The sequence below is a fragment of the Salvelinus namaycush genome, chromosome 4 (genome assembly GCF_016432855.1).
Source record: "Salvelinus namaycush isolate Seneca chromosome 4, SaNama_1.0, whole genome shotgun sequence".
In the NCBI taxonomy this organism is placed as follows: Eukaryota; Metazoa; Chordata; class Actinopteri; order Salmoniformes; family Salmonidae; genus Salvelinus; species Salvelinus namaycush.
In genome coordinates this window covers 41097582-41112025 of record NC_052310.1, presented here as the reverse complement: position 1 = coordinate 41112025, position 14444 = coordinate 41097582, and the positions used below count along the sequence as shown (strand labels likewise).

General features: G+C 42.9%; 1 protein-coding gene across 3 annotated transcripts; it reads left to right on the top strand.

Moving 5' to 3' along the window:
* The first annotated feature begins 1604 nt into the window (after window positions 1-1604).
* On the top strand, window positions 1605-12389 carry LOC120046536 (polycomb group RING finger protein 6-like). Of its 3 annotated transcripts, none has more exons than XM_038991856.1 (10): window positions 1605-1997; window positions 2172-2271; window positions 2378-2474; window positions 2978-3033; window positions 3144-3203; window positions 3400-3511; window positions 3947-3974; window positions 4169-4267; window positions 11656-11742; window positions 11857-12389. In XM_038991856.1, the coding sequence occupies exons 1-10, from the start codon at window positions 1830-1832 to the stop codon at window positions 11905-11907; spliced, it is 858 nt and encodes a 285-aa protein (XP_038847784.1). In that variant the 5' UTR covers window positions 1605-1829; the 3' UTR covers window positions 11908-12389. The 3 variants fall into 3 exon arrangements, with proteins under 3 accessions (XP_038847784.1, XP_038847785.1, XP_038847786.1); XM_038991857.1 differs by having other exon boundaries at window positions 11630-11742; XM_038991858.1 differs by lacking the exon at window positions 11857-12389 and having other exon boundaries at window positions 11620-11737.
* Window positions 12390-14444: the final 2055 nt, after the last annotated feature.

Here is a 14444-nt window from a genome sequence, read left to right as displayed (position 1 = left end):
GCAGGCCCCAGACTGGCCCGTGGAGCAGGCACAGGACTGGGGACCCTCGCTGCAGGCCCCGGACTGGACACCTCTCTGCAGGCCCCGGACTGGGGACCCTCTCTGCAGGCCCCGGACTGGCCCGTGGAGCAGGCACAGGACTCACCAGGCTAGGGGGACATACTGGAGGCCTGGTTCTTGGAGCAGGCACAGGACTCACCAGGCTGGGGAGACATACTGGAGGCCTGGTCCGATGAGCAGGCACAGGTTGAACCGGGCTGTGGGGGAGCACTGGAGATCTGGTGCTTAAAGCTGGCACCACTCGTCCTGGCTGAATACCCACTTTGGCCCGGCACGTGCAGAGCGCAGGCACATGACGCACTGGGCTGTGACAGCGCACCGGAGACACAGTGCGCAGAGCCGGCGCAGGATGCCCTGGACCGAAGAGGCGCACCGGAGACCAGGAGCGCTGTGCTGGCACAATCTGTCCTGGCTGGATGCCCACTCTAGCACAACACATGCGGAGAGCTGGCTCAGAGCGCACCGGGCTGTGAACGAGCACTGGAGACACCGTGCGCTTCACCGCATAACATAGTGCCTGACCACCACTTTCAAAGTTCTTGAAATGCTCCGAATTGATTGACCTTCATGTCTTAAAGTAATTATTTGCTGTCATTTCTCTTTGCTTATTTGAGCTGTTCTTGCCATAATATGGACTTGATCTTTTACCAAATAGCCCGATCTTCTGTATACCATTTCTACCTTGTTTCAACACAACTGAGTGGCTCAAACGTATTAAGAAGGAAAGAAATTCCACAAATTAACTTTTAACAAGGCACACCTGTTAATTGAAATGCAACCAGGTGACTACCTCATGAAGCTGGTTGAGAGAATGCCAAGAGTGTGCAAAGCTGTCATCATGGCCAAGGGTGGCTACTTTGAAGAATCTCAAATATAACACTTTGGGTTACTACATGATTCTATATGTGTTATTTCATAGTTTTGATGTCTTCACTATTATTCTACAATGTAGAATGAGTAGGTGTGTCCAAAATTGACTGGTACTGTATCTGCACATATGTGACTCGATGCACTTTGTACAGTAGAGCTACTTTCAGAACTACTGGCTAAAAAGTAGGCTTTACAAAGTACAGGATAAACCCTTTTAATGAGTACTTGATTCCTTTGAAATGGGGTCTGTTTGAATAGACTAAAATAACTAGCTTTATATGTAATAAAAAACATGACATGCTATCTCCATCCTGGTGGTGCAGTGGACTAATTCAATGGCTACAAAATAGAAGATCATAGGTTCAAGTCTTACTGATGCCATGTCAACTTACAGAAGAAAGTTTGCATGAATAATGCCAAAGGAAATAAAGTTCTATATCTGTTTAGAATTTAAAAAATCAGCTTATAGTGTTATTAAAAGTCCAATTGATACATTCAGTGAAAGTTTTTCAAAAACATCCACCTAGATAAGATATAAGGAACCTCCCTGCAACCTAAAAATAAACCTTCCCAGAACAGGTGAAATGTTCACTTTGTTTCTCAGAACCTTTCAAAAACATTCAGTTTTACCGGTCAGGAAACACATGGCTTAGTTCCCACAACTTCCAATTTATTTGGGATTAGCGATAACATTTAAGCAATAGTTAGTGGTTAAATCACATGGGGTTTATTGGTAACGTTAGTCCGTTAAAGTTAAGATTGAACTGTTATCGTTGTTTTTTTGTTTTTGTATTCCTTGAGCTAGCCAGCACGTTTGCTAATAATGCCAGTGTCAGGTGAATATCAAATGATTAATTGAAGAATTTATTGGCGCGGAAATCAACCCAATTTGCAGTACCATGGAGGACAGCACCACGGAACTCGAAAGACCCGGTTGTTTGAGTGTCGGTCAGCAATCAGAAGAGGCGACACCAACCGATATTAGCCACCAGAACAGTGTCGACAACGATGGTTCGAAAGACCACAATGGGACATCCAATAATGTTGACTCGGATTCAGGGGATGAGGTACAGTATTGCAGACTTGGACAATATCTAGTGTTTTTCTAATTTTGCTGGAGTGACGAGAATAATAATAATGTAATGTTATGAATATGATAGCTGCTACACTGGTTGGTACTCTACTGTAACTGTGATGCACTCCAGTTCTATAATGTGGAATGACATTGTTTGTTTTCACAGCCTGAACTCCCTCTTAATCAATTTTACCCTTACATCCGCTGTACTCTCTGCTGCGGAATCCTCATTGATTCCACCACCATAACCGAGTGTCTGCACACTTGTGAGTTACAATGATTTGAGATAAACAATCCTGAAATTTGACTGCTATCCCTTCAGTCTCATTATATCAGTCACACTTCCTTTGTAATCTGTTCTCTCTTCCCCAGTTTGTAAAAGCTGCATAGTGAAACACTTCTTCTACAGCAACAGGTGTCCCAATTGCAGCATTGTAGTCCACCAGACACAACCACTGTACAACATAAAGTAAGCATGCCTGCATGAAATCTACGAGCACACAGACTCTTGTCTTGTTTTACATTTGAAGACATCGGTTCATGTTTTTCTACTTGGCATCATGTTATTTAAAGAGGACATCCCATGAGTGTCTGTTTCTATGGTTACCCTCTCCCTGCTGGGGAGTTACCTGGAACACAAAGTCCTGGTGTGACGCACGGATACTGATGTCTCTCTGTAGACTCCTCTGTTATTCATGTCCACGCACACTCGTCGTCTATTGCACAACTCTGCTTTCAGCACAGGCCAAAGGGACACAAATGTAAATATTACTGTTGTGCCAACTCATTTGAATGAAAACGTTGCCGCGATAAACTGAGATGTTCACTGAAACAACGTCAGCTTTGAAGTTGATTACTATACCTCTCCCATTGACCCATTATCAATTAATACAATGAGCTATAGGCTAATACTCACTTATACACTGGTATGTAGATACTTACTGTATGGTGGGTGTTTTTGCATCTCCACAGACCTGACAGACAGTTGCAAGATATTGTTTACAAGATGCTGCCACATCTGGAAGAAAGTAAGTATCCACAAGCCTTCCATTTCTCAGATTTTCCCCAAACGCCTCTTTTCAGTCTTTTGTTTTGCAGTTCAAATGAGTATTGTCTTTACTCCTTATTGTCTTTGCAGTGGAGAGAGCAAGGATGATTGATTTTTACAAACAGAGAGGACTGGAGGTGCCTAAACCAGGTAAATAAGACCAATGTCGTCGTCGTTGCTGCTTATTGTGCTTTTTGGTAGAGATTTGGTGCAGCTTTGTTTATATGAAATAGTTTGGGTATTTGAAGACCCTCTGATTTTAGCCATGTCTCTGTCTGTCTCAGTGCTGTGTGTGGAACATTCCCCTAATGCTTCTGTAAACGCTCGTCTTTCTCCGTGACCACAGTGATGGCGGTCCCTGTGCTGAAGAACCAGAAGCAGAGGAGGGCATTGCTGCCCCAGTCTGTCTTCGCCATCCCTCCTGAACTGGACGTGTCACTGCAGCTGGAGTTTCTGGGGTGAGTTTCTCCCTAGCATTTTCTATTTGAGGGATGGAAGGGTATTCCCTGAGAAATTGGATTGTTTGTTTGTCTCTGGTCATTCTTGTCTCCACCAGTAGATGGTGCTGGGGTGCTACTGTGCTTCCTTTGAGTGCATATGGACTAGGGCAGCATTTCCCTAACTCGGTCCTGGGGACCTCCAGGTGTACACATTTTTGGTTTTTGCCCTAGCACTACACAGCTGATTCAAATAGTCAAAGCTTGATGAATAGTTGATTATTTTAATCAGCTGTGTAGTGCTATGGCAAATAACTAAATGTGCACCCCCTGGGGTTCCCATGACAGCGTTTGGGAAACCCTGGACTAGGGAGAATGTTACAAGACTGATGGTTAACTGTACAAGATTGGTTGCAGGGATTATGAAACTTCTATGTAAAGTTGTTTTGTTTCCAGAGCGGAAGAAGGCATAGACGGCTATAAGGTAATTACTGCTGTCAAGCTCTTTTCTCATAATGACTTGTATGAGACTGTTAAAATTAAATAACAGCATAACGCTGCTATCCAGCCACTATATAGTAATGGTCATGCATAAAGCAATGTTGATATTGTGAATTTGAGTTATATTGGTAAAATGAATAAGGGATTGCATGCTCTAACACCGGTGTCTCTGGCCAGCCTTTGGAGAGGCGGTATGTGCGAGTATCGGGGGATGCCACTGTCCGCCATGTGGCGCTCTTCATCAGGAGGAAGATGGAGCTGAGTCCCACCTGCCAGGTCAGTGGGAGGGGTTACACATTGACTTTACCAGGATGTCTGATGCGGTTATGAACTATTTCTCGGAGGTAGACCTGGCAAGGGGAAATGCATAAATATGTACATATCTGCTCGTTATGTGAGAGAGCTCTCTTCTTCAAGAAAGAGGTATGTTGAACCCATCTCAATTTCATCCCCTGTAAAATACTTTAGAGGCCTAAGTAACCAGGTGAGGGGTAGATGCAGAGCCTAATGCTCACACAAGGACAGAGGGAAGAGTGTTCGTGTCTTATGTAAAACTGCAGAGCGCAACAGCACAGCCCTACCTGTACGTAGGGTGTTTAGCAGTAACAGGGATTGATTTCTTGGCACTCACCGGAGTGGGTAATAGGTGCGCTATCTCGCTTTATTAGCTGGGTGCTCTGCCATTCAGTGCATTCGGAAAGTATTCCCCTTGACGTTTTTCATACTTTATTTATTTATTACTTCAACCTTATTCTGAAATGGATTACATCGCCCCCCCCCCAATCTACACACAATACTCCACGACAAAGAAAAAAACTGTTTTTTAGAAAACGGGTATCACATTTACATAATTATTCAGACCCTTTAATCAGTACTTTGTTACAGCCTCGAGTCTTCTCGGGTATGACGCTACAAGCTTGGCACACCTGTATTTGGGGAGTTTCTCCCATTCTTCTCTGTAGATCCTCGCTGCACAGCTATTTCCAGGTTTCTCCAGAGATGTTCGATCGGGTTCAAGTCCAGGCTCTGGCTGGGCCACAAGGACATTCAGAGACTTGTCCCAAAGCCACTCCTGCGTTGTCATGGCTGTATGTTTAGGGTCGTTGTCCTGTTGGAAGGTGAACCTTCTCCCTAGTCTGAGGTCCTGAGCACGCTGGAGCAGGTTTTCATCAAGGATCTCTCTGTACTTTGCTCTGTTCATCTTTCCCTCAATCCTGACTAGTCTCCCAGTCCATACTGCTGAAAAACATCCCCACAGCATAGTGCTTCACTGTGGGAATGGTGCCAGGTTTCCTTCAGATGTGACACTTGACATTCAGGCCAAAGTTTCTCATTGTCTGAGTCCTTTTTGTGCCTTTTGGCAAACTCCAAGCGTATTAAGAAAAACTTTTAACAAGGCACACTTGTTAACTTCTTATGGCTGCATCCCGCTACCGGGATCGATATGACAACAGCCAGTGAAAGTGCAGGGCGCCAAATTCAAACAACAGAAATCTCATAATTAAAATTCCTCAAACATACATGTGTCTTATATCATTTTAAAGGTAATCTTGTTGTTAATCCCACCAAAGTGTCCGATTTCAAATATGCTTTTCAGCGAAAGCACTACAAACGATTATGTTAGGTCACCACCAAACCACAATAAGCACAGCCATTTTTCCAGCAAAATATAGCACAAAAAGCAGAAATAGAGATAAAATTAATCACTAACCTTTGATTATCTTCATCAGATAACACTCATAGGACTTCATGTTACACAATACATGCATGTTTTGTTTGATAAAGTTCATATTTATATAAAAAAATATGAGTTTACATTGGCGCATTACATTCACTAGTTCCAAAAACATCAAGTGATTTTGCATAGCCACATCGTTTCAACAGAAATACTCATCATAAATGTAGATGATAATACAAGTTATACACATGGAATTATAGATATACCTCTCCTTAATGCAACCGCTGTGTCAGATTTCAAAAAAACTTTACGGAAAAAGCAACCCATGCAATAATCTGAGACGTGGCTCAGAAATATAATAAAAATAGCCGCCATTTTGGATTCAACAGAAACCAGAAAATACATGATAAATGTTTCCTTACCTTTGATGAACTTCATCAGAATGCAGTCCTAGGAATCCCAGGTCCACAATAAATGCTTGATTTGTTCGATAATGTCCGTTATTTATGTCCAATTAGCTACTTTGGTTAGCGCGTTTGGTAAACAATTCCAAAGTCACAAAGCGCGTCCACTATAACGTGACGAAATGTCCAAAAGTTCCGTAACAGTCAGTAGAAACATGTCAAACGATGTACTGAATCAATCTTTAGAATGTTGTTAACATACATTTTGAATAACGTTCCAACCGGAAAATTAGATTGACTTCAGATGAGCGGTGGAACGGATGTCCTCATGTGAACGCGCATGGTGAAAGCATGGTCAGCTCGTGGCAGTGGTGACTAATTCCTGTCTCCTTCGGCCCCCCTTCACATTAGAGTCATCAGACAAAGTTATATTGACTGTTGACATCTAGTGGAAGCCGTAGGAAGTGAAAACTCATCAATATCTCACTGTAATTTCAATGAGAGCTTGGTTGAAAATCTGCCACCTCAGAAAAAATCTAAACAGGAAGTGGAACTTCTCAGGTTTTTGCCCGCCATATGAGTTCTGTTATACTCACAGACATAATTCAAACAGTTTTAGAAACTTCAGAGTGTTTTCTATCCAATACGAATGATAATATGCATATATTAGCAACTGGGACTGAGGAGCAGGCAGTTTACTATGGGCACCTCTGTGCACCTTTTCATCCAAGCTACTCAATACTGCCCCTGCAGCCATAAGAAGTTAATTGAAATGCATTCCAGGTGACTACCTCATGAAGCTGGTTGAGAGAATGCGAAGAGTGTGCAAAGCTGTCAAGGCAAAGGGTGGCTGCTTTGAAGAATCTCAAATAATTATATTTTGATTTGTTGAACACTTTTTGTTGTTGTTGGTTACTACATGATTCCATATGTGTTATTTCAGAGTTTTGATATCTTCACTATTAGAAAATAGTAAAAAATTAAGAGAAACCCTGGAATGAGTAGGTGTGTCAACTTTTGACTGGTACAGTATGTCTCGTCACAATTCTCTCTCGGAGATCTACGGACAGTTCCTTGGACTTCATGGTATAGTTTCTGCTTACATGCACTGTCAACCATTGGCCCTTACACAGGTGTTTCTTTCTAAAATTATCTACATTTCTAAACACGTTTTAATTTTCTCCTCACCTACCTACACACAATACCCCATAATGACAAAGTGATCTATTTAATCCATTTTGAATTCAGGCTGTAACGCAACACAATGTGGAATAGGTCAAGGGGTATGAATACTTTCTGAAGTCACTGTATACAAATACACAGATCAGCAGAATAAACTTGACAAATAACATTTAGGTGGCAGTAGGAGATATTCTGGTGTAATAGTTACTTCCTAGTGCACAATAACCCCCCCCCCCCAAAAAAAATGGGTGCTTTGGGGTATGAAAAGTAGACATCTGGATAGAAAGATTGATTGAATGTAGGGAAAATATATACAAATGGCAGTGCCGCCATATAGTCTACAACAGTGGTCACTGACCGGTCGATCGACTAGTCGATCTCCAAGGCATTCCTAGTCGATCGTGAAAACATTCTTTATAAAAAAAACAACGATAAAGCCTCGCATTCCTACTTTTTTCTGTCTCGCCCTGTTAGCAGTAAGTGCACTTGTTCTCTTTTTTGGTCAGTCTTAGCCGAGGGGGGATAGCTGAGGGACAATCCGAGTGTGACCCTCTAATGCTCTCCCTCCGCTGAGACTGACCATCAGATGCAGGCACCATCAGTCCAGTAAAATAAAGTAAGCAAATTATGAACATTTACAGTGCATTCGGAAAGTATTCAGACACATTCCCTTTTTCCACATTTTGTTACGTTACAGCTTTACTCTAAAATTGATCAGGAAAATAATTTTATCAATCTACACACAATACCCCATAATGACAAAGCGAAAACAGGTTTTTAGTTTTCACAACCTTTTGCTATGAGACTCAAGTGCATCCTGTTTCCCTTGCTCATCCTTGATGTTTCTACAACTTGATTGGAGTCCACCTGTGGTGAATTGATTTGGAATGGCACACACCAGTCTATATTCGGTCCCACAGTTGACAGTGCATGTCAAAGCAAAAACCAAGCCATGAGGTCGACGGAATTGTCCGTAGACCTCTGAGACAGGATTGTGGCGAGGCACAGATCTGCGGAAGGGTACAGAAAAAATTCTGCAGCATTGAAGGTCCCCAAGGACACAGTGGCCTCCATTCTTAAATGGAAGAAGTTTGAAACCACCAAGACCCTTCCTAAAGCTGTCCGCCTGGCCAAAATGAGCAATAGGAGGATAAGGGCGTTGGCCAGGGAGGTGACCAAGAACCCAATGGTCTCTCTGTGGAGATGAGAACCTTCCAGAAGGACAACCATCTCTGCAGCACTCCACCAATCAGGCCTGTATGGTAGTGGCCAGATGGAAGACACTCCTCAGTAAAAGGCACATGACAACCTGCTTGGAGTTTACCAAAAGGCACCTAAAGGACTCTCAGACCATGAGAAACAATATACTCTGGTCTGATGAAACCAAGATTGAACTCTTTGGCCTGAATGCCAAGCGACACATCTGATGGAAACCTGGCACCATCCCGACAGGGAAGAATGGTGGCAGCATCATGCTGTGGGACTTTTTTTTCAGCAGCAGGTACTGGGAGACTAGTGACGATTGAAGGGAAAGATGAACGGCGCAAAGTACAGAGATCCTTGGATGAAAACCTGCTCAGGACCTCAGACTGGAGCAAAGGTTCACCTTCCGACAGGACAATGCAGGAATGGCTTCGAGACAAGTCTCTGAATGTCCTTGAGTGGCCCAGCCAGAGCCCGGACTCGAACCGGATTGAACATCTCTGGAGAGACGCTCTCCATCCAACCTGACAGAGCTTGCGCATCTGCAGAGAAGAATGGGAGAAACTCCAAATACAGGTGTGCTAAGTTTGTAGCATCATACCCAAGAATACTCTAGTCTGTAATCACTGACAAAGGTTCTTTAAACAAAGTATTGAGTAAAGTGTCTGAATACTTATGTAAATGTTATATTTCAGTTTTTATTTGTCATTTGCAAGTGTTTTCTAAACCTGATTTTGCTGCTTTGTTATTATGGGGTGTTGTGTGTAGATTGAGGGGGGGGGGGGGAACTATTTAATCAATTTTAGAATGAGGCTTTAATGTAACAATGTGGAAAGTCAAGTGGTCTGAATACTTTCTGAATGCACTGTATGCTCACTTAGCTGTGACTCACAAGTAATACAACAAATTATGATCTATTACTGGTGTGATCATATACCAAGTTTTGAAATATAATATTAAAATGGTTTTAGAAGAACAACATTGGCAGGGCAATTCAAGCATAGCCAATATTCACTGATAATGTATTGGGCCTATAGTCTACTGCACAAACCTCATTGCTACAGAACTGTTTTTAAAGGGTAGGAAGCATGAGTTTTTACTCAGCGATGTAACACTCTGGTCAGAGTTAGTAACTTAGTTGTTGTCACGATCTGGTTAGATATCAGTACAAACAGTTATGTTATTGCATATTTATTGACTTATTTCTGGATATCTTCTAAAGTCTAGACTACCCACAATGCACTATTTATTAAAGTCATATGGAGGATCTACTCTGTGCTACAGAGTTCGTATGCTAGGTCAAACTGGCTAAGGTTAACCACTAGCCATGCTAGCATGTAATTACATTCCAGACCAAGTGTTGGCGTTGGTGAGTTACAATCCACTAATCATGAGGAAGTGTGATGTAAGGGCATAGTGCTAGCGCACTAGCTGTCATCGGTAGGTCTCAGCATGCATTTTGACTCAAAGTGATTTTGAATCAGAAAAGTTTGGAGATGAATGGTCTGAATGAGAAATCATGTTATGTTACTGACCTCGACTGCATGGTGTTTAATCTATCAATCGAAAACGTATCTTGTTGTGAGAATGTTTTAGGGAGGTTGCCACCTCCTGATGGATAGAAGTTCTTGAATATTTTGATCCAGGAAGTTGATACTGTTGGTCACTTAACAGTGAACAGAAGGAAAGTTGTTGTGGTGTTCAGATAACGGACAAAGTCATCAGGATTTTGTTTAGATGAACCCCAAAATATAATTGTCCTCAATGTAGCGCTTCCTAAACTTAATATGGGGTAGAAAAGCGTTGTCTTTATTTTGAACATCAACTGCCTCCCAATCTCCAACGACAAGGTTTGCGTAAATCGTGGCTACTGCTGTGCATTTGGTTTGTTTTGAAGGTAGAATTTGTCTTACCTGAAATAGTTATTTGCAAGTACCAATTTCAAGACCTCCAACAAAGTAATTAGGGGGATTCACCTATTTTTTAAAATTATTATATATATATTTTTTTATATATTTTTGTCACGTGACTTTAGGAATTTGGAAATCGATTTTGTAGGCCTTCAGCATGGGGAATGCAGATGTACTACTCGTTACGTTAGATGTGGCCAGTCTGTACATCTTAATCCATTCGACAGTCGTTTGAGTAGATGTTTTGCGTCTTTAAAAGGATGGCAACCTAAATATGACATATTTCAGAAAATCTATGGATTTCGAAAGGGGCTCTGACTGTTCTATGCCACTGATAATAGGTCTGGGTGGAGGCTGAGTAGTTCTTATGCACTTTCGGAAGGGCATAGATAACTGCGGTGACTGGATAGGTGACTCTTAGGAAATCGTGATCCAGTTTTGGTCAGACACGTTGTAACAAGCAATCAATTTCAGATTTTCTAGAGGCAAGGGTCGATAGGAACAAGGCAGGTTCAGGTGTTTTTCAGAACTCATGCCCATAACTATTGCCACACTTTTTTCTGTGGGTTTTATGACAACGTCCGTATTCTCCTGGAGTTCTTTTAGTACTCCTCTTTCAGCTGGAGGAAGACTGTGATATTGGGGTCCCTTGTCATTTTTGCATTTAGTTTCCAAATCTTTTTCAACCAGTCTGCCAAATGTGGTGACAACTGGACTTGTATGAGTAGGGGGGGACAAATGAGAAAGGGCGAGGGGCAGGGAGGGACCGCTGGGTTATGGTTTCTCGTTCTTTGTAGGGTCTGTCGATATGAAGCTTGTACTGGATCTGTTCAGTATGACTGTATGAAAATTTGGATACCGCCCAACCCTAATTTGTGTATATATAATTTCATTAATTGTTGGTTGACTGTTTTGAATACCACTTTGCACCGCCCTGTGGGCAATTGTAATTATCACCTAGGCACTTGCATAAAAAAACAATGGATTTGGCATATCTCTTGATGCTCTGATGAAAGCATAACTGCCAAAATGGACGTCTTAATTTTATTTTTTTATTATTGAACTTGGAATTTAGTTTCTAATAAAATACTATTTCTGTATCTTATTGAAATGGATCCGTAGCATTTATTACGGTTTTTATTTTCACATCCCAAACTGCACCTACCAGTTTTCGTTCACAGATATTCCCTCCCTCAGGTGACTCCATGTATGTTGTAATTCAGTATGTCACTCTCAATTGATTTCATGCAGTCTGTCGCAGTGGTATGATGTCACGTTGTGGTGCAGGTGGAGGTTGTGTGTGGAGACCACCTCCTGGACCGTTACCAGTCGCTACGAGAGGTTCAGAGCTCCATGGGAGATGACGCTCTACAGGTGAGTCCACTCAAAGGCCCTATGTATTTGTAGTTACACTCTGGTCTGGAAATAGTCCTGATATCGTTAGCTTCCATTTATGTGTGCTTATTTTCTTGTGTTTTTTATTCCCAGGATGGTCTTTTGATTCTCCACTTTGGACTGGTGCTGGCTGCTCACACGTGAGCAGGGGGAAGGAAGTGGGATGGATGTGATCCTGATATTAACCATGACCCTCAGGGAACCACGGTCTTCATTCTGCTACTAATGCCTAACAGAATCAAGTCTTCTACTCTCTGCCACTTATACCTGACAGTTAACAGTGAATTGCTGAATCCTGGGCCCCGAAACCTTCTGGTTAGGATTAGGTTATAGTTTATCTCCAAGACTAATTTCAGAGGTCTGAAAGACTACAAGGACCTGTCATGCTACTGATGCCAAAAGCTCATGTTTTTGCTACACTTTGAGTTGAATGTACACCGTATTCTTTTTTCTTTTTTTGTGACCAACTTTTGTAGCAGTCCCCCTCCCATTCATTCCCCGAGTCTCTATTTAGAACAAAGTATAAATACATATACAGTGCATTCGGAGAGTATTCAGACCCCTTGACATGTTCCACATTTTGTTACGTTATAGCCCTATTCTAAAATGTATTAAATACATACAAATCCTCAGCAATCTACACACAATACCCCATAATGATGAAGCAAAAAGTGGTTTTAGAAATGTTTGCAAATGTATTAAAAATAAAAAACTGAAATACCTTATTTACATAAGTATTCAGACCCTTTGCTATGAGACTTGAAATTGAGTTCAGGTGCATCCTGTTCCCATTGATCATCTACAACTTGATTGGAGTCCAACTGTGTGAAATTCAATTGATTGGACATGATTTGGAAAGCCACACACCTGTCTCTAAGGTCCCATAGTTGACAGTGCATGTCAGAGCAAAAACCAAGCCACGAGGCCGAAGGAATTGTCTGTAGAGCTCCGAGACAGCATTGTCGAGGCACAGATCTGGGGAAGGGTAACAACATTTCTGCAGCATTGAAGGTCCCCAAGAACACAGTGGCCTCCATCATTCTTAAATGGAAGAAGATTGGAATCATCAAGACACATCCTAGAGCTGGCCGCTCGGCCAAACTGAGCAATCGGGGGAGAAGGATCTTGGTCAGGGAGGTAACCAAGAGCCCGATGGTCACTCTGACAGAGCTCTAGAGTTCCTCTGTGGAGATGGGAGAACTTTCCAGAAGGACAACCATCTCTGCAGCACTCCACCAATCAGGCCTTTATGGTAGAGTGGCCAGACGAAAGCCACTCTTCAGTAAAAGGCAGACTAGTCAGGATCGAGGGAAAGATGAACAGAGCAAAGTACAGAGAGATCCTTGACAAAAACCTGCTTGGCTGTTCAGAGGACCGATGCTGGAAGGAGAAGACAGGCGGCTGGTCAAAGGAGGGTGCTGTATTCTCGACCAAAAGGCAAATGTAAGCAGGCCACATTAAGTCAAGTCAATTATTACTGGTCTGTATGTAGCAAATTTAATTCAAAATTTGATACATCCACTTGGACTATATTAGAACATGAATGCCTGTCATAGCAAGTGTAATTTAGTGTAGCCTAAAGCCTACATTCAATAATGTACATACGTCAGAATAGGCCTACATATCAAATAATGTGAAAGCTATTTATTTTGTTTCAATTTGCTAAAGTTGCCTTTACTCATCACAGACTGTGTGCCAAGTCCCAATGTGCCCATCCTGAGGGTGTATTTGGACGACCTGGACCTCGAGCCCCACTTCCGAATGACCCAACCCTCTTTTGACCGCCTGGTAGAGGTCTTGCACCAAGAAGACCAGGATCATGGCTGGGGTAAGACCTTGGAAAGCCTCATGTTTGTGCCACTTCGTATAGTGTTCGAGGCTATTGATGTCATCCCCAGGGTCAGTGGCGTGATCATGAAGAGGGTCATCCATTTTCCATCAAAGAGATGAAATGCAGGAGGTTGGCGAGGGATTCGCCCAAAAAGCACAGTTCCCTGCATTTCAAAAGGTTGCTGGCGCTATTGCTGGATGCCATATCAGGATTAAGCCCCCTGCAGTGGACCAGCAGGATTACCTGAAAAGAAAATAGTTTTATTCATCAACTATAGGCCATCTGTGACCACAGGTGCGGATTCATTGACATCTTTGCCTGTGCACGACACCAGGGTCATGAAACACAGCTATGTGTATGTTCAGAGCCTGTACCCACCACAAGGTTGGTGTCTCTTCAGGGATGGAGGAATCCCTGCCTGGTGGAGCCCATCTGTCTGACACCCTACAGGCAACCAGTGAGGGGTGCAGTGGAGGCCACCTACGATGCAAAGCATTCCAAGGTGAGGAATGTGGTGGAGCGGTCCTTCGGGACAATGAAGGTGGCACTCCATCTTCATGAAGGCCCTGGAGGTGAAGCCTAGCTTTGTGCCTGAGGTGGTTGCACTCTGTACTGCACAACGTCTGCCTCAGCAACGAGGACATTGTGGAGCCTGAGGCCACGGAGGAGAATGAGGATGATGATGGAGACCTGGACCAACTGCCGCAGCAGAATGTGGATCAACTGCGGGACCAGCTCACAGCATCAGGAGTGGGCAATGTTGCAGCACCCGCTAACTTCATCCCAGGTGACCACAACTACTGGAATCCCCCCCAGTAGAAAACCCTTACACGAACACGCCCTGTTTAAA